Source organism: Tachyglossus aculeatus, chromosome 2 (genome assembly GCF_015852505.1).
Source record: "Tachyglossus aculeatus isolate mTacAcu1 chromosome 2, mTacAcu1.pri, whole genome shotgun sequence".
Lineage (NCBI taxonomy): Eukaryota > Metazoa > Chordata > Mammalia > Monotremata > Tachyglossidae > Tachyglossus > Tachyglossus aculeatus.
Genome location: NC_052067.1, coordinates 134,924,548 through 134,947,890, shown reverse-complemented (window position 1 = coordinate 134,947,890; position 23,343 = coordinate 134,924,548). Strand labels below are relative to the sequence as shown.

General features: G+C 45.3%; 2 protein-coding genes and 1 non-coding gene across 3 annotated transcripts; all 3 read left to right on the top strand.

The window, feature by feature from the left end:
- Window positions 1-2,320: 2,320 nt before the first annotated feature.
- Window positions 2,321-3,280, top strand: LOC119942777 (putative olfactory receptor 56B2). Its single transcript, XM_038763722.1, has one exon. It carries the CDS (start codon window positions 2,321-2,323, stop codon window positions 3,278-3,280), a length of 960 nt encoding a protein of 319 aa, XP_038619650.1.
- A 10,582-nt stretch (window positions 3,281-13,862) lies between these two features.
- LOC119924000 lies at window positions 13,863-13,999 on the top strand. The gene has a single exon (XR_005449017.1). It is a non-coding gene; the product is annotated as a small nucleolar RNA SNORA7 (small nucleolar RNA).
- Window positions 14,000-18,449: 4,450 nt separating this feature from the next.
- On the top strand, window positions 18,450-19,409 carry LOC119942770 (putative olfactory receptor 56B2). The gene has a single exon (XM_038763711.1). The coding sequence runs from the start codon at window positions 18,450-18,452 to the stop codon at window positions 19,407-19,409; it is 960 nt and encodes a 319-aa protein (XP_038619639.1).
- Window positions 19,410-23,343: the final 3,934 nt, after the last annotated feature.

Below are 23,343 nucleotides of genomic sequence, written 5' to 3'. Positions count from 1 at the left end.
CCCAGCTTAAGTGTAATGGATCCAGAGATAATTGTTCTTGAGAAGTAGAATCAAATTCCTCCTGTCGCTAGAGGGGGTAGCAGGGACAGCTCAGAGGGAGGGTCACAATCGACCAAATTTAAACAGAACCTCAGAGTTAGCTGGTCACTGACCATGTGCCTTAGGCAGGATCCTGCCACTGCTCACGAGACTTTTTTTTATTTAACTGTAAAAGACCTATTATTTTCACTCATTCATTCAATCATACTTATTGAGCGCTTACTGTGTGCAGAGCACTGTATTAAGCACTTGGGAAGTACAAGTTGGCAACATATAGAGAGGGTCCCTACCCAACAACGGGCTCACAGTCTAGAAGGGGGAGACAGACAACAAAACAAAACATGTAGACAGGTGTCAAAATCATCAGAACAAATAGCATTATAGCTATATGCACATCATTTCAAAATAAATAGAGCAGTAAATGTGTACAAGTAAAATAAATAGAGTAAAAAATCTGTACAAATATATGCAAGTACTGTGGGGAGGGGAAGGAGGTAGGGACGGGGGGATGGGGAGGAGGAGAGGAAAAAAGCGGCTCAGTCTGCAAAGGCCTCCGGGAGGGGGTGAGCTCTCAGTAGGGCTTTGAAGGGAGGAAGAGAGCTAGCTTGGCGGATGTGTGGAGGTAGGGCATTCCAGGCCAGGGGAAGGACGTGGGACTGGGGTCGACGGCGGGACAGGCGAGAATGAGGCACAGTGAGGAAGTTAGTGACAGAGGAGTGGAGGGTGTGGGCTGGGCTGGAGAAGGAGAGAAGGGAGTTGAGGTAGAAGGGGGCAAGGTGAAGGAGAGCCTTGAAGCCCAGAGTGAGGAGTTTTTGCTTGATTTGTAGGTTGACAGGCAGCTACGTGAAATTTTTGAGGAAGGGAGTAATTTGCCCTGAGCATTTCTGTACAAAGATAATCTGGGCAGCAGATTATTGTTTTACAGCATTAGGTCTGTGGTGGAAGGCAGGAGGGGAGGAGCCTGTACCTGTCCTGCCTTTCACCACCCTGGAGGGAAAGAGAACAGCACCTGCAGGACGAAGCCTCCACAAAACCATGGGAAGACTGGAGGCTGGTCTGGCAGATGCTGTGGCTGTGGATGAGCCTTTGACTGAGCCACATGGTGCTTGCAATTTCGATCCTCTAGTGACAGCATCCTGCTGTTTGTTGTTTTTATTTTGTTTGTTGGTGTTCATGTCTGTGTCTTTGTTAGTGTTTCATTGTTTCATCATTCCGGCAGGGAATGTATGTTTATTATTGTACTGTACTCTCTCAAGTGCTTACTACAGTGCTCTACACACTGAGAAGCAGCGGCGCTCAATGGAAAGAGCCTGGGCTTTGGAGTCAGAGGTCATGGGTTCAAATCCTGGCTCTGCCACTTGTTAGCTGTATGACTTTGGGCAAGTCACTTAACTTCTCTGTGCCTCAGTTCCCTCATTTGTAAAAGGGGGATTAAGACTGTGAGCCCCCTGTGGGACAATCTGATGACCTTGTAACCTCCCCAGTGCTTAGAACAGTGGTTGGCACATAGCGCTTAATAAATATTATTATTATTATTACACACAGTAAGAGCTCGATAAATATGATTGACTGACTGATTATATGTCTAGTTCCAGGCCTCTCTCCCCAATTTGTATTCTCAGAACGTGAACCCCTCTGTGGGACAAGGATTGTGCCTCATTTCCACCTCTATATACTTTCCCAATGTTTAATATCTTGCTCTGCAAGCATGAAATGCTGATTAAATAATATAACTACTACTACTAAAACTACTGCTACTACTACTATTATTATGACTACCTCTACTGCATGGATAAAATTATTTGGTTTTTTTCCATTTCAAATTGCACTAAAAGTTTTTTCTTTCCATTTTTTTACAGATCATATCCGTCTGCTACCTTTGGGGTCAGCCAAGCAGGGACTCCCATACACATTTCTGGGCTAGTTTAAACTCAGATCTATTGGGTAGTGGAAATATTTTTGCCTGCAATTTGCTAGCAATAGGGCATGACCCAAGTCTCTTCTGTTGCCTTTTGCTTTTTTCTTCCCCGTTTGGAATACCAGTCATCCCAAGATCTGGAAAAACCTGGGTTTCCCCATTAGTGTACTCTTCTAGGAGCGTGGAACTTTGATTTAAATCTCCCAGAGCCACAAGCTGATACGAGAGTCACAGAAGCAAGAAAACAGTTATTGTTACAGAGAGCTGAACTGAGCCTCTGGAGAAAGGGAATTAGAAGAATTGGCTACTATAAAGGAGGTGGCTTAAGCAACTTCCTGTCACCACCCTCTGCATCCCAAAAGGATGGATGTGTCCAACAGGGTCTCCAATGGTTCCAGCCACTGGGTGACTGAGTTCATCTTAATGGGTTTTCCAGGCATTCACAGCTGGCAACACTGGCTCTCCATCCCCATGGCCCTGCTCTACCTCTCGGCCCTTGTGGCCAATACCATGATTCTGCTCACCATCCAGCAGGAAGCAGTTCTGCACCAGCCTATGTTCTATTTCCTGGTTTTCCTGGCCCTGGTGGACATGGGTCTGAGCTCTACCATCATGCCCAGGATCCTGACCATGCTCTGGTTCAATGCCCGGACCATCAGCCTCCCAGAATGCTTCTTTCAGATCTATGCTATTCATGTCTTCTTGGGGCTGGAGTCTGGTATCTTTCTGTGCATGGCACTGGACAGGTATGTGGCCATCTGTCACCCCCTCCGCTATCCCTCAATCATCACAGAAGGCTTTGTCCGTAAGGCTGCTATGTTCATGGTGTTAAGGAATGGTCTCCTAGCCATCCCAGTGCCTGTCCTGGCTGCAAGGCAACATTACTGCTCCAGAAATGAGATTGACCACTGTATGTGCTCCAACCTGGCTGTCACAAGCCTGGCGTGTGATGGCAGGAAGGCCAACAGCATTTTCCATCTCTCTGTGGCTTGGATCGTATTGGGTAGTGACATGGGTCTCATCATTGTCTCTTATGCCCTGATCCTGCTAGCGGTGCTGAAGTTACACTCGGCTGAAGCTGCCTCCAAAGCCCTGAGCACCTGCAGCTCCCACATCATCCTCATCCTCTTCTTCTACACGGCCATTGTGGTCTTGGTCATGACCCACAGTGCAAAGGTGAAGGTACCCCTCATCCCGGTCCTCTTCAATGTCCTGCACAATGTCATCCCTCCAGCTCTCAACCCCATAGTTTATGCCCTGAGGACCCAGGAGATCAAAGTGGGGATCCTGAAGCTGATCAGGCTGGCTGGACTGAGAAAATGAACCATATCTGCTGTGTGACCTTTGGGCAAATCACTTCATTTTTCTTTGCCTCAGTTACCTCATCTGGAAAATGGGGATTAAGACTGTGAGGCTATGCAGGACAGGAACTGTGTCCAACCCAATTACCCTGTATCTACACCAAGCTTAGTACAGTACCTGGCACATAGTAAGCATTTAACAAATATAACAATTATTATTATTATACATTTCCTTTTGGCCTTATCTTCACCATAAGAGAGATACCATGGAACACCTCTAATTTTCCTTTGACTATTCCTCCCTGAATCTCTCAAATAAATCTTTTTAATGATATCTGTGGTATTTGTAAAGTGCTCACTATGTGCCAAGGATTGTATTAAGGACTTGGGGTAGTTTTGAGATAATTAGGTTAGAAACTGTCCCTGCCTAACATTGGGCTCACAATCGAAGTATTTGGGGGGAAACTGGTATTTAAAGTCCTCTCCATTTTTATTTTCTTCAGGGGTGAAAGAACAGTTAGGGCAAGTGCTTCAGTGATTGTGTGGTAGCTTTCTAAACTGGGTCTAGGCTCTTCTTTGTGTCTCCATTCCCACCCCCCCACGTATTGTATATGGAACTTGGCAAGAACCAGGTGGATTCAGGTCCTTTGTTTGTTCCTTGAGGACAGGGAACATGTCTACCAATTCCATTGCATTGCACTCTCCAAGTGCTGAGTACATCATCATCATCACCGACAATTGTATTTATTGAGCACTTACTATGTCCAGCGCATTGTACTAAGCCCTTGGAAGAGTATAGTACTTAGACATTTTAAGTCTAAGTCTCAAGTCATTTTGAGAAGCAGTGTGGCTCAGTGGAAAGAGCACAGTCTTGGGAGTCAGAGGGCAAGGGTTCTAATCCCTGTTCCTCCACTGGTCTGCTCTGTGACCTTGGGCAAGACACTTAATTTCTCTGTGACTCAGTTACCTCATCTGTAAAATGGGGATTAAGACTGTGAGCCCCATGTGGGCCAACCTGATTTCCTGATTATCTACCCCTGTGCTTAGAACAGAACTCGGCACATAGTAAATGCTTAACAAATGCCATTATTATTATTATTATTATTATTATTATTATTTGCTCAATAAAACATCCAAACTCTGGCCTGGAATGCCCTCCCTCCTCAAATCCGACAGACAATTACTCTTCCCTCATTCAAAAACTTATTGAAGGTGTATCTCCTCCACGAAGCATTTCCAGGCTAAGCCCCACATTTCTTCATCTCCCACTCCTTTCTGCATTGCCCCAACTTTCTCCCTTTGCTCTTCCCCACCCCAGAAGCCCCACAGCACTTATGTATATATCTTTCATTTTATTTATTTGTATTGATGATTGATGTCTGTCTCCCCCACTCTAGACTGTGAGCTCATTGTGGGCAGTGAATGTCACTGTTAATTGTTGTATCATACTTTCCCAAGCACTTAATACAGTGCTCTGCACACAGTAAATGCTTAATAAATATGACTGACTGAATGAATGAATGAAGTGTCTGATTTTCCTACCAACCCGTGCCTAGTTCTCGCAGGACTCTGATCTATGCTCTCTGGAAGCACTCGGTTCCAACTGAGATCTCTATCCTCATCAATACAACAGAAAACCCTATTAACTTCATTGGCCTCTCATCAGTCCACATCCATTCTTTGACCTAATAATCGTGGTAAGGGAGAGACCATTAAACACCCTAACTTTCCTTTGAATAAACCTTCCTGGATCCTTTATCCCAATCTTTTTAATAATAATTATCACTTACTATGTACCAAGTAATGCTCTAAGAACTGGGGTAGAAACAATATAATCAGGTGAGAAACAGTTCTTGTCCACAGGGACAAGGGATCTAAGTAGGAGGAGGAAATAGAAACTGAATCACCATTTTGCAAATGAAGAACCTGAGGCACAGAGAAATGAAATGACTGATCTAAAGTCACTCAGCAGACAAGTGCCAGAGAAGGGATTAGAACCCAGATTCACTTACTCCCAAGATCATGCCCTTTCTAACAGATTACAACTGCTTCTCCAGAAACAATGTACAGCTGATGACAAAATGTTCTTCCTGATGGCTGGATCTGTTTCCTTTTAGGATTTTTGAACTGTAGATACTGCAATTTTATCCCTATTTTTTTTTTTTGGTGGGGTGGAAGGGTGTTATGGATCTACACGATGGTCATAAAGAGGCCAGGCCTAAGAATGAAAATGGCTGGGAGGCATTTATAACATCCTGGAGACTAGCCCTACTTTTATGGCTGGTGCTTCTGGAAATTTGGTATTCTGATCACAGCACCCAATCATCGCCATCTTCATCATCATCATCAAAAGTATTTACTGAGCACGTACTGTGTGCAAAGCACTGTACTAAGCGCTTGGGAGAGTACAATACAGAGTTGGTAGACCAGTCCCTGTACACATTGAGCTTACTGTCTAGAGGGGTGGAGAGACATTAATATAAATAAATAATGTATAGTTTAGAGATATGTACACATCTATATGGTCTTGTGAGCTTATTGCATCTCAGCACAGAAAGTCTGTAAAATGAGATTTAACTGATTTACAGTTCTCATATATGTGCAAGTGGACTCTAGGGCTCGGTATTTAAACTTGTGTCCTGGAAGTCCTCTGATCCATTCTTTGACTGGCTAAGCCTGGTCTTCCACTGGGAGGCAAAGGTGCTTTTGCCCATGGCCAAAGGTAATAACAGACAAGCACACTTATCCTTGGGTCCAACCTTGCTTTCAATCCCCCACCTCCCACTCCCCACATCATTACCACTATGAACCAATGAGGATTTTTGTAGAGGTTGGGGACCCGAGAACCAGGAACTTCCCAACCTACTCTCTTCTCAGACCACAATAATATGCTTCCTTCCCTTCCCCAGCCATCCCAAGTTGGACAGTGTGGACAAGTTGGACAAGTTGGACAGTAGGTGTGAAATTGGTATCCACTACATCCCCTGCACTAGGATAAAGAGGTACATGTTTCAAAGTGACAGGGCCAGATTTTAAAAGATATGTCACCAGGAACCTTCCCAGTGGTGTAGTTGGGCCAGAAGGCTCTCGGGAGCTGGGGTTTCCGGCAGCCCAGTGCCATAAGGCCCAGCCCTGCCTCCTCCTGCAGCTCCCTCCTGCCCTTCTCAGTATAAAGGCCCAGAGCACCATAGCTGCAGCCCTGACTGACCCCAAAGGACAAGTCAGTTTACTGCTTCAGCCCCTTGTAGGAGAGGAGAAGTCCTGGCCCATGTGGAGCCCTCAGTTCTCTCCTTCTCTGCCTTCAGAACACCTGTACTTGGATGTCCCACCAACACTTCAAACTTAAAATGTCCCTAACAGAACTTCTCATATTCCCATCCAAACTGTGTTCTCCTCCTGACTTTCCCATTACTGTAGACGGCACCACCGTATTTCTTGTCACATAAGGGACCCTCTCTTTTGTTGCCGACTTGTACTTCCCAAGTTCTGCACACAGTAAGTGCTCAATAAATATGACTGAATGAAATCCTTGACTCATCTCACTTATTCAACCTACTTATTCAATCTGCAACTAAATCCTTTGGGTTCAACATCACAGTATCGGTAAAATCTACCCTTTCTTCTCCAACCAAACTGCAACAACGTTAATCCAAGCACATCGCCTATCTTACTTTGATTAAGAGAAGCAGCATAGCTCAATGGAAAGAGCCCGGGCTTTGGAGTCAGAGGTCATGGGTTCAAATCCCGGCTACACCACTGGTCAGCTATGTGACTTTGGGCAAGTCACTTCACTTCTCTGTGCCTCAGTTACCTCATCTGTAAAATGGGGATTAAGACTGTGAGCCCCACGTGGGACAACCTGATCACCTTGTATCCTCTCTAGTGCTAAGAACAGTGCTTTGCACATAGTAAGTGCTTAACAAATGCCATCATTATTATTATTATTATTACTGCATCAGCCTCCTTGCTGACCTCCCTGCCTCCTGTCTCTCCGCAGTTAAGTCCATACTTTACACTGCTGCCAGGATCATTTTTCTACGGTACCATTCAGTTCAGGTTTCCTCTGTCCTTAAGAACCTCCAGTGGTTGTCCAGCCACCTCTGCATCAAGCAGAACTTTTCTATTGGCTTTAAAACACTTATTCACCTTATGCCCTCCTACATTAAATCCCTCATTTCCTACTACAGCTCAGACCATACACGTCATTCCTCTAGTGCCAATATATTCACTGTACCTCAGTCTTATCTATCTCACCTCTGACCTTTCCCCCATGTCCTGCCTTCCTACCCCTTCATATCTGACAGATGATCAATCTCCCCACCTTCAAAGCCTTACCGAAATCGTATCTTCTCCAAGAAGCCTTACCCAACTAAGCCCTCATTTCCTCTTCTCCCACTCTCTTCTGCATCATCCCTCCACTTGGCTATGCACCTATTATCCACCCCTCCCTCACATATCCATAATTGATTTATATTAATATCTGTCCCCCCTTCTAGACTGTAAACTCCTTCATCATCATCATCATCAATTGTATTTATTGATCGCTTACTATGTGCAGAGCACTGTACTAAGTGCAACATATAGAGACAGTCCCTACCCAACAGTGGGCTCACAGTCTAAAACGGGGAGACAGAGAACAAAACCAAACATACTAACAAAATAAAATAAATAGAATAGATATGTACAAGTAAAATAAATAAATAGAGTAATAAATATGTACAAACATATATACATATATACAGGTGCTGTGGGGAAGGGAAGGAGGTAAGATGGGGGGATGGAGAGGGGGACGAGGGGGAGAGGAAGGAAGGGACTCAGTCTGGGAAGGCCTCCTGGAGGAGGTGAGCTCTCAGTACGGCCTTGAAGGGAGGGCCTTATAGGTGGGAAGCAGGTCTACTAAATCGGTTACACTGTACTCTCCCAAGCGCTTAAGTACAGTGTTCTGCACATGGTATGTGCTCAATAAATATGATCGAATGATTGATTGCAGATCATGTGTCTGTTCATTGTTGTATTGTACTCTCCCAAGCGCTTAGTACAGTGCTCTGCACACAGTAAGTGCTCATAATAATAACTGTGCTTACTGTGTGCCAAGCACTGGGGTGGATACAAGCAAATTGGGGTGGATATAGTCCCTGTCCTGCATTAGGCTGACAGTCTTAATTCCCATTTTACAGGTGAGAAAACTGAAGCAAAAAGAAGTGAAGTGACTTGCCCAAGGCCACACAGCAGACAAGTGGCAGAGCTGGGATTATAACCCATGACTTTCCTACTCCCAGACCTGTGCTCTATCCACTATGCCATGCTGCTTCCCAATAATAATGGTATTTGTTAAGCACTTACTATGTGCCAAGCACTGTTCTAAGTGTTGGGGTGGGGGGGATACAAGGTAATCAGGTTGTCCCACATGAGGCCCAGAGTCTTAATCCCCACTTTACAGTTGAGGTAACTGAGGCCCAGAGAAGGTAATTAACTTGCCCCAAGTCGCACAGCTGATGAGTGGCAGAATGAGGATTAGAACCCACGACCTCTGACTCCCAAGCCTGTGCTCTGTCCACTGACCCACGCTACTTGGATTGACTGGCTGATTGACCGGTGAATACTCCAGCCAAGGCTGAATCAGCCTGGGGAGGACTGGTCCTGAGAAGCAGAATCAGATCCCTTTTATTGCTGTAGAGGCTAGTGGGGATCAGCTCAGAGGGAGGGTAGCAATGGACTGAACTGAACCATACCCACCAAGATAACTAGTCACTGGCCATGTGCCTTTCACAAGATCACATCATTGCCCCCAAGACTTTTGTTATTAATTTTAAAATAACTATGACTTCACAGAAATAGCTCCATGGCAGAGGACAGGAGACTGCACCCAGTGCTGCCTTCTACCACCCTACAGAGAAAGAGAACAGCACCGGCCCCACAAAACCACAGAAAGACTGATGGCTGCTATAGTCGTTGCTGTGCCTATGGGTGAACCTGGACTCTGAGCCACGTGGAGCTTGAAATTCTGCTCCACTAGCCACAGCATCTTCCTGATGATTGTATTTATTATGTTTATTTGTCACTGTGTTTATGCTGTTTTGGTGTTCTATTGTTTCATCAGTCCTAACGCATCTGTCTACAATCCCCTCTCCCCATTTGTATTCTCAGATTGCCAGCCTCCTGAGGGACAAGGCCCGAGTTTCATTCCCACCTCTGAATATTCTCCTTGACCTTAGTACAGAGCCCTGCACAAAGTATTCACTTATAAATACTATTACTTATACTACTACTACTACTTATACTACTACTACTAAAACATGAAATTACACCACGTATTTTTTTCTTTTTCCAGATCATTTCTGCTGCCATTGTGGTTGGCAAGGAAAGGGACTAACTCATTTCCAGCCTAGTTAACTCTAATCAACTAGTTATCAGGGAGTGGAAATATCTCCACCTACCATTTTGCTGGCAACAAAGCATGGCCAAAGATTCCTGTTGCCTCCAGTTTGTTTCTTCCCTCTTTTTTTCCCTCATTCACCCCAAATATCTGGGAAAACTACAATTTCCCCAGTAGCCCTCCTTAGAGCATGGCACTTTGATTTTAAATTTTCCAGATCCACAGGCCCAGAGAGCTGAACAGGGCCATTTGTGAACGGGCACTAGAAGAGGTGGGTAATATGAAGGCAGTGACTTTAGTGACTTCCTGTCATTGGTCTGTGCATCTCAAAAAGATTTTATTGTCACCCGAAGCCTCCAATGGCTTCAACCCCAGGTTGACAAGTTCATCCTAATGGTTTTCCTGGGCATTCACAGCTGGAAGCACTGGCTCTTCCTGCCCCTGGCCCTGCTCTGCTAATGATCTTGCTCACTATCTTGTAAGAAACGTTTTTGCATCAGCCTGTGTTCTATTTCCTGGCTGTTATGGGCCTGGTGGACGTGGGTCTGAGCACCACCATCATGCCAAGACCTGGCTCAATGCCAGGACCATCAGTCTCCCATAATGCTTCATTCAGATCTATGCTATTCACATCTTCATCGGGCTGGAGTCCAGCATCTTGCAAGGCAGTGGTCAGGTAAGTGGCCGTCTGTCACTCCCTCTGCTACCCCTCTGTAATCACAGAAGGCTTTGTCCTCAGAGACACCATGTTCATGGTGTCAGAAATGGTCTAGTTGTCCCATGCCTGTCTTGACCACAAAGCATAATAACTGCTCCAGGAATGAGTTTGACCACTGTTTGTGCTCCAACCTGGTCATCACCAGCCTGGCATGTGATGACAGAAAGGCCAGCAGCATTTTCCAGCTATCTGTGGCTTGAATCTTGATGGGCAGTGACTTGGGTCTCATCATTCTCTCCTATGCCCTGATCTTGCAGGCGGTACAGAAGTTATACTTGGCCAAAGTTGCCTCCAAAGCCCTGGGCACCTGAAGCTCCCACATCATCCACTTTCTCTTCTTCTACACAGTGATCGTAGTCATGTCCATTACTCACAATGCCAAAAGACAAGGTGCCCCTCATCCTGGTCCACCTCAGTGTTCTGCATGGTAATAATAATACTAATAATAATGATGACATTTATTAAGCGCTTACTATGTGCCAAAGACTGTTCTAAGCAGTGGGGTAGATTCAAGGTAATACAGTTGTTCGACATGGGGCTCACAGTCTTAATCCCCATTTTACAGATGAAGTAACTGAGGCACAGAGAAGTTAAGTGACTTGCTCAAGGTCACACAGTAGACAAGCGGCAGAGCCAGGATTAGAACCTATGTCCTCTGACTCCCAAGCCCGTACTCTTGCCACTATCCCCCTAACCCTCAACCCCATAGTGTATGTCCTGAGGACCCAGGGGATCAAAGAGGGGATCTTGAAGCTGATAAGACTGGCTGGGGTGAGAAAGTGACCTGCTCTACCATGGCTTCCATGGACTTTCTTTCTCCACCACTCAGTGTCAGCACAGCAACCAGGAAAACACAAGAAGAAGGAGGAGCCAGATTCCAAACCTGGCTTCTGGCTGCTCTTAGAGGGAAAGTCACCAAAAGTCACCGTCAAAGTCACCGTCACCAAAACCTGCCGTTCTCAGCTCCGCAACATTGTCAAGATCTGCCCTTTCCTCTCCATCCAAACCGCTACCCTGCTCGTTCAAGCTCTCATCCTATCCCGTCTGGACTACTGCACCAGCCTTCTCTCTGATCTCCCAGCCTCGTGTCTCTCCCCACTTCAATCCATATTTCATGCTGCTGCCCCGATTGTCTTTGTCCAGAAACGCTCTGGGCATGTTACTCCCCTCCTCAAAAATCTCCAGTGGCTACCAATCAATCTGCGCATTAGGCAGAAACTCCTCACCCTCGGCTTCAAGGCTCTCCATCACCTCGCCCCCTCCTACCTCACCTCCCTTCTCTCCTTCTACAGCCCACCCTGCAATCTCCACTCCTCTGCTGCTAATCTCCTCACTGTGCCTTGTTCTCGCCTGTCCTGTCATCAACCCCCAGCCCACATCATCCCCTGGGCCTGGATTGCCCTCCCTCTGCCCATCCGCCAAGCTAGCTCTCTTCCTCCCTTCAAGGCCCTACTGAGAGCTCACCTCCTACAGGAGGCCTTCCCAGACTGAGCCCGTTCCTTCCTCTCCCCCTCGTCCCCCTCTCCATCCCCCTCATTTTACCTCCTTCCCTTCCCCACAGCACCTGTATACATGTACATATGTTTGTACATATTTATTACTCTATTTATTTTACTTGTACATATCTATTCTATTTTATTTTGTTAGTATGTTTGGTTTTGTTCTCTGTCTCCCCCTTTTAGACTGTGAGCCCACTGTTGGGTAGGGACTGTCTCTATATGTTGCCAACTTGTACTTCCCAAGCACTTAGTACAGTGCTCTGCACACAGTAAGTGCTCAATAAATACCATTGATTGATTGATTGATTGAAAGTCAGGTAGATAGCTCTGAAGTGATGGCCCATTTACAAGGAGAAACTGGGGCACATTGAAGAAACATTCAGATAGACATGATCTAGTTCCTTCCAACCCTGCTTTTCATCCAAAACCTGGTGCTTCATGCTGGGAGTTAGATCAGTGAACTCTATGAGGTCAATGCTGTGCAAACCTTCCCTCCCTGGAAAGTCATCTCCATTTTTACTTTCTTGATGACTGAAATAGGAAATTAGGAAACTTTTTTTCTATAATAGTGCCATACCCCTCTAACTTGGCTCTAGTCTCTTCTATGTTCCTCTTGCTTACATATTGAAACTGACATGCTTCAATGTTTGGTTCCTTTTGTACACTCCTTGAGGATAGAGAAAGTGTTTACTAACTCTATTTTACTCTGCTAAGATTCATTCATTCATTCAATCATATTTATTTAGCGCTTACTGTGTGCAGAGCACTGTACTATGTGCTTGGGAAGTACAAGTTGGCAACATATAGAGACGGTTCCTACCCAACAGTAGGCTCACAGTCTAAGATCTTAATATGATGCTCTGCACATCATAAGTACTTAATAAACATCATTGATGGATTGATCGATTGATTGAGATCTCTGAGAGAGTAACAAGCACCCAGCCCAATGTTACGTTCTGATTGATTTTATAGTAACTGATAATCATTAGTCATGATGTTTTGAATTTCCATGCACCCATATGCTTCTTCTACTGCATCAGGCCAGAGATAAAACCAATAATAATAAGTATGGTACTTGTTAAGCACTTACTATGTGCCAAGCACTGTTCTAAGCACTGGGATAGGTACAAGTTTGGTTGGACACAGTCCCTGTCCCACATAGGGCTCACACACATTCCCATTTTACAGATGAGGTAACTGAGGCCCAGAGAAGTAAGCACTTAGTACAGTGCTCTGCACACAGTAAGTGCTCAATAAATATGATTGAATAAATGAATGAAGTGACTTGCCCAAGGTCACACAGCAGACATGTGGCAGAGCTGGGATTAGAACCCATGACCTTCTGAATCCCAGGCCCATGCTCCATCCACTAAGCCATACTTCTTCTCTATCTTCCATAATTCCTGGGTAGATTTGGCATTGGGCCACAAAGGCAGACTCTACCTATGGCTCTGGGAGAGGCTGCCAGAGTCCAGGATTGAATAGTCAGCTGTGGGCAGACTAGATTACTTATCTCCCTCCTGTTTCTGAATTTCCTTTGCTCAGCCTATTTGGAATACTTGTTGTGGATCTCTAGTCCACAGCACCTATGGTGGACATGTAGACTTATTGCATTACTATACACCAAATCTGTCAAGCAAGATATAGCCGATTCAAGGTTCTCATGTACACTAGGGACACTAAGGACACTAGGGTTTTTGTATTTATATGTGTGCACTGCAGGTGCTGTGAACCATCCTTTGATGAATCAAAATCAGAATCAGAATAATAATCAATTTGAAGCAAAAATGTCCATTTGGATATTATACTGTCTATAATTTCATTAAATGTACTTCGTGGTTTTTCTTGGTATTAGAGAGTTCTGGTCTCCTATTCCAGTTAAACTATCCCAGCCTGGAAATATTTCATGTTGGGTCCTTCCGAGCTGTGCTAACACCCCTCGTTCTCTGGCCTGTGCTCTCTGGGAGCCCTCAGTTCCCACTGGGATTTCTGCCCACCTAAATAAAGCAGACCACTCTTAAGGTTGCACCTGGAGAGTTTCCAGTACTCTACCAGTCTCAGCTATGGGAGTGAGAGTCAAGCAGAGGCATATCCATTCCATTTCTAGCTTGGCAGTGGCTAACGAGTGGAAGGCAATCTGTTACAAGTCAAAACCCACCTGTGCTGGGCAGCAGCAGCGTGAGGGAGAGTTGAGGGCAGAGACTCAAGTTTACTGTGTGGAAGGAGAAAATGGTAAACCACTTCCATACTTTTACCAAGAAAACCCTATGGACACACTCCCAGAGTGATTGCAGAAGGTGAGCATGGTGTTCTGGGAGAAATCTGTCTGTAGTGTCACTATGGGTTGGAAATGACTTGACGGCATGAGACAAGACAAATAAAACAGAAAACTACTAACTCAGTTTCCTCTCATTAACCCACATCCATTTCTCTCTGACTTTATTTCATAGTAAAAGAAAGACCATCAAACACCACCAATTTCCCATTGAATAATCCTCCCTGGATTTCTTATCTAAAATCGTTCTTTAAAATTATTATCATTATTATTAATAATAATAACAATAATATTTGTTAGGCACTTACTTTGTAGTCAAGCTCTGTTACTAAGCACTGGGGTGGATAGAGAAGCAGCATGGCTCAGTGGAAAGAGCATGGGCTTCGGAGTCAGAGGAGGTGGGTTCTAATCCCAACTCCCCCACTTGTCTGCTGTATGACCTTGGGCAAGCCACTTAACTTCTCTGTGCCTCAGTTTCCTCATCTACAAAATGGGGATTAAGACTGTGGGCCTCACATGGGCCAACCTGATTACCTTGTATCTACTCCGGCACTTAGAATAGTGCTCGGCACATAGTAAGTGCTTCACAAATGCCATTATTATTATTATTACAAAATATTCAGGTGAGACACTGCCCTTGTCCCACATCATAGTCTAAGTAGAAGGATGAAATAGGTATTGAATCCCTATTTTACAGGTGAGGAACCTGAGACCAAGAGAAATTGAATGACTTGCCCAAGTTACACAGCAGACAAGTGTTGGAGAGGGCACTAGAACCCAGATCCCCATACTCCCAAGATCATGTCCTTTCCAATAGGCTACACTACTTCTCCATAACCAACTGCACAACTCTTGACAAATTTCATGTGCTTCCTAATATCTGGTTCGTTTACTTCTAGGATTTTTGAACTGTAGACACTGTAATTTCATGCTCATTTCCAAGGTGGGAGGGGGGTATACATTTACAACTGTGTCCTGAGAAAGAGGAGACAAAGCCCAAGAATAAGAATGGTTTGGATGACAATCAATGAATAGTACTGTAAAGCACTTAAGTGCTTTATCCTCACTACCAGCCCCACAGCACTTTCATTCATTCATTCATTCATTTATTCAATTCAGTCATATTTATTGAGTACTTGCTGTGTGCAGAGCACTTTACTAAGCACTTGGAAAGTACAATTCAGCAATAAAAAGAGACAATCCCTGCCCACATCAGGCTTACAGTCTAGAAGGAGGGAGACAGACATTTAAACAAGTAAACAGGTGTCAATATAAATAAATAGAATTATAGATATATACACACCAAAATAAGCACTTATGCACATATCTGTATTTTATTTATTCATCTTAATGTCCGGCTCCCCCTCTAGACTGCAAGCTCGTTGTGGTCAGGGAACGTGTCTGTTTATTGTTATATTGTACTCTCCCAAGTGCTTAGTACAGAAAGTGCTCAATAAATATGATCGAATGAATGAATGAATGGGAGAGTACAATGCAACAAAATTCACTGACACACTCCCTGCCCATAGCGAGTTTAGAGGCTGGAGGACTAGCTTACGGTCTAGATGATATGTCTGAAACATTCTGGAGACCAGTCCTGCTTTGTGGGTGTTGCTTCTGGGAATGTGACATTCTGACCACAGCACCTATGGTGGATTTGAGGTCTTACTGCATCGCAGTACACCAAATCTGTCAAGCGGGATATAGCCGATTCACAGTTCTCATGAGTGGCAGGCTCACAATAAGCTGCCTTATTAGTGACTGTTTGTGATCCCATGAACGACAACAAGGAAGAGACTTGCGAAGGCACTGATGATTGCTGGCCTGTGGGAGTGGGGCATGGAGGGAGGTATGGCCTTCTCTCCCTGTTTTATCTGGTAACAGGCCTGGACCAATCAATGACTGCCAAGTAGAGCCCCAGCTGTGACGCCTAAGGCAAATAAAAGGCATCAGAGGTGCTCATTTTGAATGGTCAGGGGGCACCTGGGGGGTAGCATGGAGGCACACAAAGGAGCAGAGTGTGAAGAGAAGCAAGAAGGAAGCACGGTGAGAGCAGCACTTGAAAGCAGCAGAAGGCAGCAGCACTTGGAATCAGAAAGAAGAAGCATTGGCAGAATGGGCTCCTTTGACCACAGACTAGTATCGGACCCTTGGGTGGTCGAGTGAGTGTATGTATGTGTCACTCCCTTGCATGTTCGTTAAACTAAGTAAAAAATTTACCACACTAACCTTGGTGATGATGTGTGGTTTGAATTCTACTTTGTGTTACTGAGGCTCCCCCAGTCCAGGAGGTCCTGGTTGGTGTGAACTGGGGGCTTGTGACATCATGTACATGTGAAGGGACAGACACTAGGGCTTTGGTATTTACATGTGTGCCCTGCAGATGCTCTGACCCATCCTTTGATCATCTCTGCCTGGTCTTCAGTAATGAGGTGAAGGTGCTTTTGTCCTAGAGCTAAAGGGGCAACAACAGACAAGCACACCCATTCTTGGGCCCTGTCTGGTACCCAAAATCTCTCAGGCTATTCCCACTCTGGGCCACTGGAGATATAGGGAGAAGATGGGGGCCTGAGACCCAGGAACCTCTCCACCTGTTCTCTTCCCAAATCCCAATCACCAACCATCCCTGCTCCCTTCCCTATTCCAGCCAACCCAACCTAGATGGTGTGATCAGGGTGAACATGGAATTGGAGCCCACCATATGTAATTTACCAGGAAAAAGGGATACATGTTTCAATGCTTGAGGGCCAGATTTCTCAAGTGATGTCACCAGGGACCCTCTCTCTCATGTGAGTGGCTCTGTTGCGCTGGAATCACTGAGGATACCAGGTGCTACTTAGGGGCTCCCAGCAGCCCCAAGGCTCAGGTCGCCCTCCTCCTGCAGCTACAAAACTGCTCCCTCCTTCCCTTTCTCACTATAAAGGCCCAGATCACCACAGCTTTGGCCCAGATGGCCCCTAAAGAATGAGCCAAATTTCCGCTGCAGACCCCCATCACAGAGGAGAAGCCACAGCCCATCTGCACACTGCTGGTGAGTATCCCAGCCAAGGAGCATTGATCTGGAGAGAACAGGTCCTGAGAAGCAGAATTATATTCCTCTTCAGACTGAAAGGAATAACTCCCAGTCAAGGAGAATTGATTTGGAGAGAAGAGGTCCTGAGAAGCAGAATCATATTCCTCTTCAGGCTGAAGGGAATAGCAGTGTCAGTTGAGTCAAACTGAACCTGAGCTACAGAGTTGGATGGTCAACAGCCATATGCCTTTCCCAGGATCCATCCACTGCTCACAAGACTTTACACTGCTATATCGTTATACTGTACTCGCCCAAGAGCTTAGTACAGTGTCCTGCATACACTAAGGACTCAATAAATACAATTGATTGACTGTGCTTAGTATGTGCTCTGGAAATAATAAGTGGTCAATAAATTCGATTGATTTTATTTGTAATTATTAAAGAGCTATGATTTTACAGCTCTAGCTTCATGCTGGGAGAGGAGACTGCACTCCATCCATCCAGCACTCCAGAGGGAAAGAGAAGAGCACCTTCAGCTCAAGGCATCCACAAAACCCTGGGAAGACTGATGGTTGCTGTAGTGGTCACTATGGCTATGGGTGAACTTCAACTCTGAGCCAGGTGGAGCCTGAATTTTTGAGCCTCTATCTACAGCACCCTACTGATTATTGTATTTATTATGTGTATTTGTCCTTGTTTTTCACACATGCCCACATCTCCTGGCTGCCCTCCTCAGTTTCTGTTGTCAGATTATGAGCCCCTGGGGAACAAGGACCTAGTTTAATGACCACCTCTGTATATATTCCCAAAGCTCACTTCAATGCTCAACACACCTAAGTGCTTAAAAATACTATTCTTCCACTACATGGGTAAAATGATTTGTCTTTTGTCTATTTGAAATTGCACCATCATTTCTGCTGCCTTTGGGGTTGGCGAAGAAGGGACTCACCTATTTCTGGCCAAGCTAAACTCCTATCAACTATCCATAGGGAAGTAGAAATACTTTCACCTGCCATTTTGTTGGCAATGGGGATTGGCCCAAGATTCCTCTGTTACCTCCTCCTTGTTTTTTCATCTGCTTTTTTTGTCTTTTCCTGCTCAACCCAATATTTCCCAGCAGTGTGCCCTTCTTGCAGCATGGCACTTTGATCTAAAATTCCCCAGATCCACAAGGCTATTGGAGGGACACAGAGGCAAGAGGATAGTTATTGTTCCAGCAAGCTGAACAGGGCGCCTGGTAAAGGGGCATTAGAAGGGGAAGGAAATAGAAAGGGAGTGATTTCCGGGTCTTCCATGTGCATCCCAAAAAGATGGTTGTGTCCATCGGAGCCTCCAATGGCTCCAACCTCCAGGTGACTGAGTTCATCCTAATGGGTTTCCCAGGCATTCACAGTTGGCAGCACTGGCTCTCTATCCCTCTGGGCCTGCTCTACCTCTTGGCCCTCGTGGCCAATGTGATGATCCTGCTCACCATCTGGAAGGAAACAGTTCTGCACCAGCCAATGTTCTATTTCCTGGCTGTTCTGGCCGTGGTGGACATAGGTCTGAGCACCACCATTATGCCCAGGATCCTGACCATTCTCTGGTTCAATGCCCGGGCAATCAGCCTCCCAGAATGCTTCATTCAGATCTATGCCATTCACACCTTTTTCGGGATGGAGTCAGGCATCTTTGTGTGCATGGCATTGGACAGGTATGTGGCTATATGTCACCCACTCCGCTATTCCTCTGTCATCACAGAAGGCTTTATCCTCAAGGCCACCCTGTTCATGGTGTTCAGAAATGGTCTCCTATTGGTCCCGGTGCCTGTCTTGGCCTCAGAGCATATTTACTGTTCCAGGAATGAGATTGACCACTGTCTGTGCTCCAACCTGGCTGTCACTAGCCTGGCATGTGATGACAGGAAGGCCAGCAGCATTTTCCAGCTCTCTTTGGCTTGGATTCTGATAGGCAGTGACGTTGGTCTCATCATTCTCTCCTATGCCCTGATCCTGCTGGCGGTACTGAAGCTACACTCGGCCAAAGCCACCTTCAAAGCCCTGAGCACCTGCAGCTCCCACATCATCCTCATCCTCTTCTTCTACACAGCGATCCTGGTCCTGTCCAGTACCCACAGGGCAAAGGGGAAGGTGCCCCTCATCCCGGTCCTCCTCAATGTCCTACACAATGTCATCCCCCCTGCCCTGAACCCCATAGTGTATGCCCTGAGGACCCAGGAGATCAAAGTGGGAATCCTGAAGATGGTCAGGCTGTCAGAGGTGAGAAAATGACCTTGGGTCCCTCATGGTTGCAATGAGACTTTTTTCTCAACCACCCAATGTAAGCACAGGATTTGGAAAGCACAAGAAGGAGCACGAAGTGGATTCCAAGCCCAGTTTCTGGCCACTCTTTGAGGGTAAGTCAGATATATGTCTTTGCAGTGGTGTCCCAGTTCCCACCTGGCACCAGGATACATTGAACATTGACATCCAGATAGACAAGATTCCAATCCTTTTAACCCCAGCTTTTCCTTCCAAATCTGCTGCTTAGTGCTGAGACTAAAGCCAGCAAACCTCATGAGGTCAAGGCTCCTGAAAGCTTTCCAACCCAGAAATTCATCTCCATTTTTATTTATTTCCAGGCTAAAGGAGCATTTAGTTGGAATAAGTGCCATAGCTTTCTGAACTGGCTTTAGGCCCTTCTGTGTTTTTCTCTCCATTATCCACTATAGCCAAATTGGAAGGTTGCCTAGTCCAGCCTAGATGAATTTTTGGTTGTGTCTTCCCTACCTACCTTTGCCTAGCTCATCTGGTGCTCTGACCTGTGCTCTCTGGGGCCTTCTACTTTCCATTAGGATCTCTCCCCCTGAGCATGACAGAAAATTTAATAAACTGCTGTTGCCTTTCACCAGATTTTATCCATTCCTTTGTGATCTTATCTTCATCAAAAGGAAAGACAATCAAGCCCCTTTAATTTTCCTTTAGGTAGTTCTCCCTGAATCACTCATTCCTACCCCTTTAATAATAACTGTGATATTTATTAAACACCTACTCTGTGCCAAGCACTGTACTGAGGATATATGATAATCAGGTTGGACACTGTCCCCATAATAATAACAATAATAGTAATGATGGTATTTGTTAAGTACTTACAATGTGCCAAGCACTGTTCTAAGCCCTGGGGTAGATACAAGATTATCAGGTTGTCCCACGTGGGGCTCACAGTCTTAATCCCCATTTTGCGGATGAGATAACTGAGGCACAGATAAATTAAATGACTTGCCCAAAGTCACACAGTTGACAAGCAGTGAAGTTGGGATTAGAACCAATGATCTCTGACTTCCAAGCCCATGCTCTTTCCTCTAAGCCACAATGCTTTTCTAAGCAGCCCCATCCCACCTGGGCTCACAGTTTAAGTAGGGGGAGTCAGGTATTGGATGCCCATTTTACAGATGAGGAACCTGAAGCACAGAGAAGTTAAGTGGCTTGCCTAATGTAATTTAAAAGGCCAGTGGTGGAACCAGATTTAGAACCCAAATCCTCTTACTCCCAGGCTTATATTGTTTCTAGCGACTAGGTGTTGCTATTTCTCTAGGACCGCCTGCACAACTTGTGAGAAATTGTGTTCTTCCCATTTGCTAGGTCAAGAACTCTTCCTGTTGAGTGTTTTTGAACTCTAGACATAATAATTTCACCTTTTTTCACAGAGTGGGTGTTAGGGAGCTGCACAACCTGCACAAGGAGACATGAGTGTATCATGGAGAAGAGGAGACCAAGTGCAAGAGTGAGGTCAGCTGGCACACATTTGACACACTCAGGAGACCAGCCCTGGTTTTATGTAAGGTGCTTCTGAGAACGTGACTTTCTGAAATGGTGGTCTTCAGAGCTTTTTGCATCATAGCTCACAAAGTCTGTCGAATGGGTTTCATGTGATTCTATTGTATTGAACTGTCCCAAGCTCTTAATGCAGTGCTCATCACCCTGTAATTGATCAATAAATACCATTGACTGATTGATTCATCTGATTCAAAGTTCTCCTGTACTTGTGAAGGGAGTGCCCAAGTTCCAGCCCTGAGCATCATTGTTGAATTAGAAAACCTTTCACAATTAGAGCTTGTGTGTCCTGCATATTCGTGATCATTTGTACATTTTTTTTAATCTTTGGGCTGCCCTGCCCAGGAAAACCATGTTTCTGTGGATATTGGCTGAACAATATACCAGACACATTCACTGCCCACAATGAAATTATAGTCTAGTGGGGGTAAAAGACATTAATATAAATACCTAAATTACAGATAGGTACATAAATACTGTGGGGCTGGGGTTGGGAGAGATTAAAAAAGAAGCAAGTCAGGGAGATACAGAAGGGAGTGGAAGAACGTCCCATCACCTTGCCCCATCTTACCTCCCCTCCCTTCTCTCCTTCTAGCAGCATGGCAGTAAGCAGCAAGCAGCATGGCAAAGAGTGTGAGCCCACTGTCTTCTAGTCTGTGAGCCCACTGTTGGGTAGGGAAAGGTCTTAGCATGGCTCAGTGGAAAGAGCCCAGGCTTTAGAGTCAGAGGTCATGGGCTCGAATCCAACTCCACCACATGTCTGCTGTGTGACCTTGGATGTCACTTTACTTCTCTGAGCCTCAGTTACCTCATCTGTAAAATGGGGATTAAGACTGTGAGCCCCACATGGGACAACTTGATCACCTTGTAACCTCCCCAGCGCTTAGAACAGTGCTTTGCACATAGTAAGTGCTTAACAAATGCCATTATTATTATTATTATTATTATTATTATTAGGGACTGTCTCTGTATGTTGCCAACTTGTACTTCCCAAGCGCTTAGTACAGTGCTCTGCACATAGTAAGCGCTCAATAAATACGATTGATTGATTGATTGATTACGGGCTTGGAGGTCAAAGGGTGTGGGTTCAAATCCCTGCTCCACTAAGGGTCATATATGTGACTTTGGGCAAGTCACAACTTCTCTGTGTCTCAGTTACCTCATCTGTAAAATGGGGATTAAGACTGTGAGCCCCACGTGGGGCAACCCAATAACCTTGTATCTACCCCTGTGCTTAGAATAGTGTTTGACACATAGTAAGTACTTAACAAATACCATTATTATTATTATTATTATTATTCTAAATCCCAGCCTGCACACTCCTCTCTTTTGGTGCTGACCTTCTCACTCTGCCTTGCTCTCGCCTGTCTTGCCATCAATCCCTGGCCCACATCCTACCTCTGTCCTGGAATACCCTCCCTCCTTAAATCCACCAAACAACCAAACTTCAAAGCCCTACTGAAGGCTTACCCACTCCAAGAAGCCTTCCCAGACTAAGTCCTGCTTTTCCTCAAGTTCCCCCTCTCCATTGTAGCCCTGACTTGCTCCTTTTGCTCTACCCCCCTCCCTGCTCCACAGCACTTGTGTATATATGTACATATCTCTAATTCTATTTATTTATATTAATGCCTGTTTACTTGTTTTAATGTACATATATCTATAATTTCAATTATTTATATTGATGCCTGTTTACTTATTTTGATGTCTGTCTTCCCCCTTCTATACTGTAAGCCTGTTGTGGGCAGGGGTTTTCACTTTATTGCTGAATTGTACTTTCCAAGTGCTTAGTACAGTGCTCTGCATACAGTAAGCAATCAATAAATACAACTGAATGAAAGAAAAGGAGAAGAGCACTTAGTCAGGGAAGGCCTCTTGGAGGAGATGTTCCTTTAAAGAGGCTTTGAAGTGCTGGGGAGTAATTGTCAGGTGTGAAGAGGGAGAGCTTTCCAGGCCAGAGGCAGGATGTGAGTAAGAGGTCAGTGGAGAGATAGATAAGCTCTCTCAATGTTTCCATTGACTGTCCCTCTTCCCCAAATGCCACCTGTCCTTTCTCTCTTCCCCCCCAGAGCTCCCCACTCCAGGTATGTTGTGATGGCCAAGCACAGAGAGACCCCTGGGCTGGTCTGGCCTTGGTTTTTCCTCCATCCATACTTCAACGGGTTTAGCAGCCGCCTTGTTCCTGGCCTTAGCCTGCCTGACACTCCAGCCCCAGACAGAGAGGTCAAGAAGTAGTTAAACTGATTGGCATCTACCTTTGTTTTTTTTCCAATAAAAGTAAAAGGTAGTCAGGGCTCCTGGGGAGTTATAAATTCTCTATCTCCAAAATGGTCACAAGAGAGATTCATACATTGGGGGCTCTGGGAGGGGAGGAGCAGGAAAGCAGCTAAGTGTG

Coding starts and splice junctions, on each gene's coding strand:
- LOC119942777 (XM_038763722.1), top strand. CDS start 2,321: ATGGATGTGTCCAACAGGGTCTCCAATGGTTCCAGCCACTGGGTGACT.
- LOC119942770 (XM_038763711.1), top strand. CDS start 18,450: ATGGTTGTGTCCATCGGAGCCTCCAATGGCTCCAACCTCCAGGTGACT.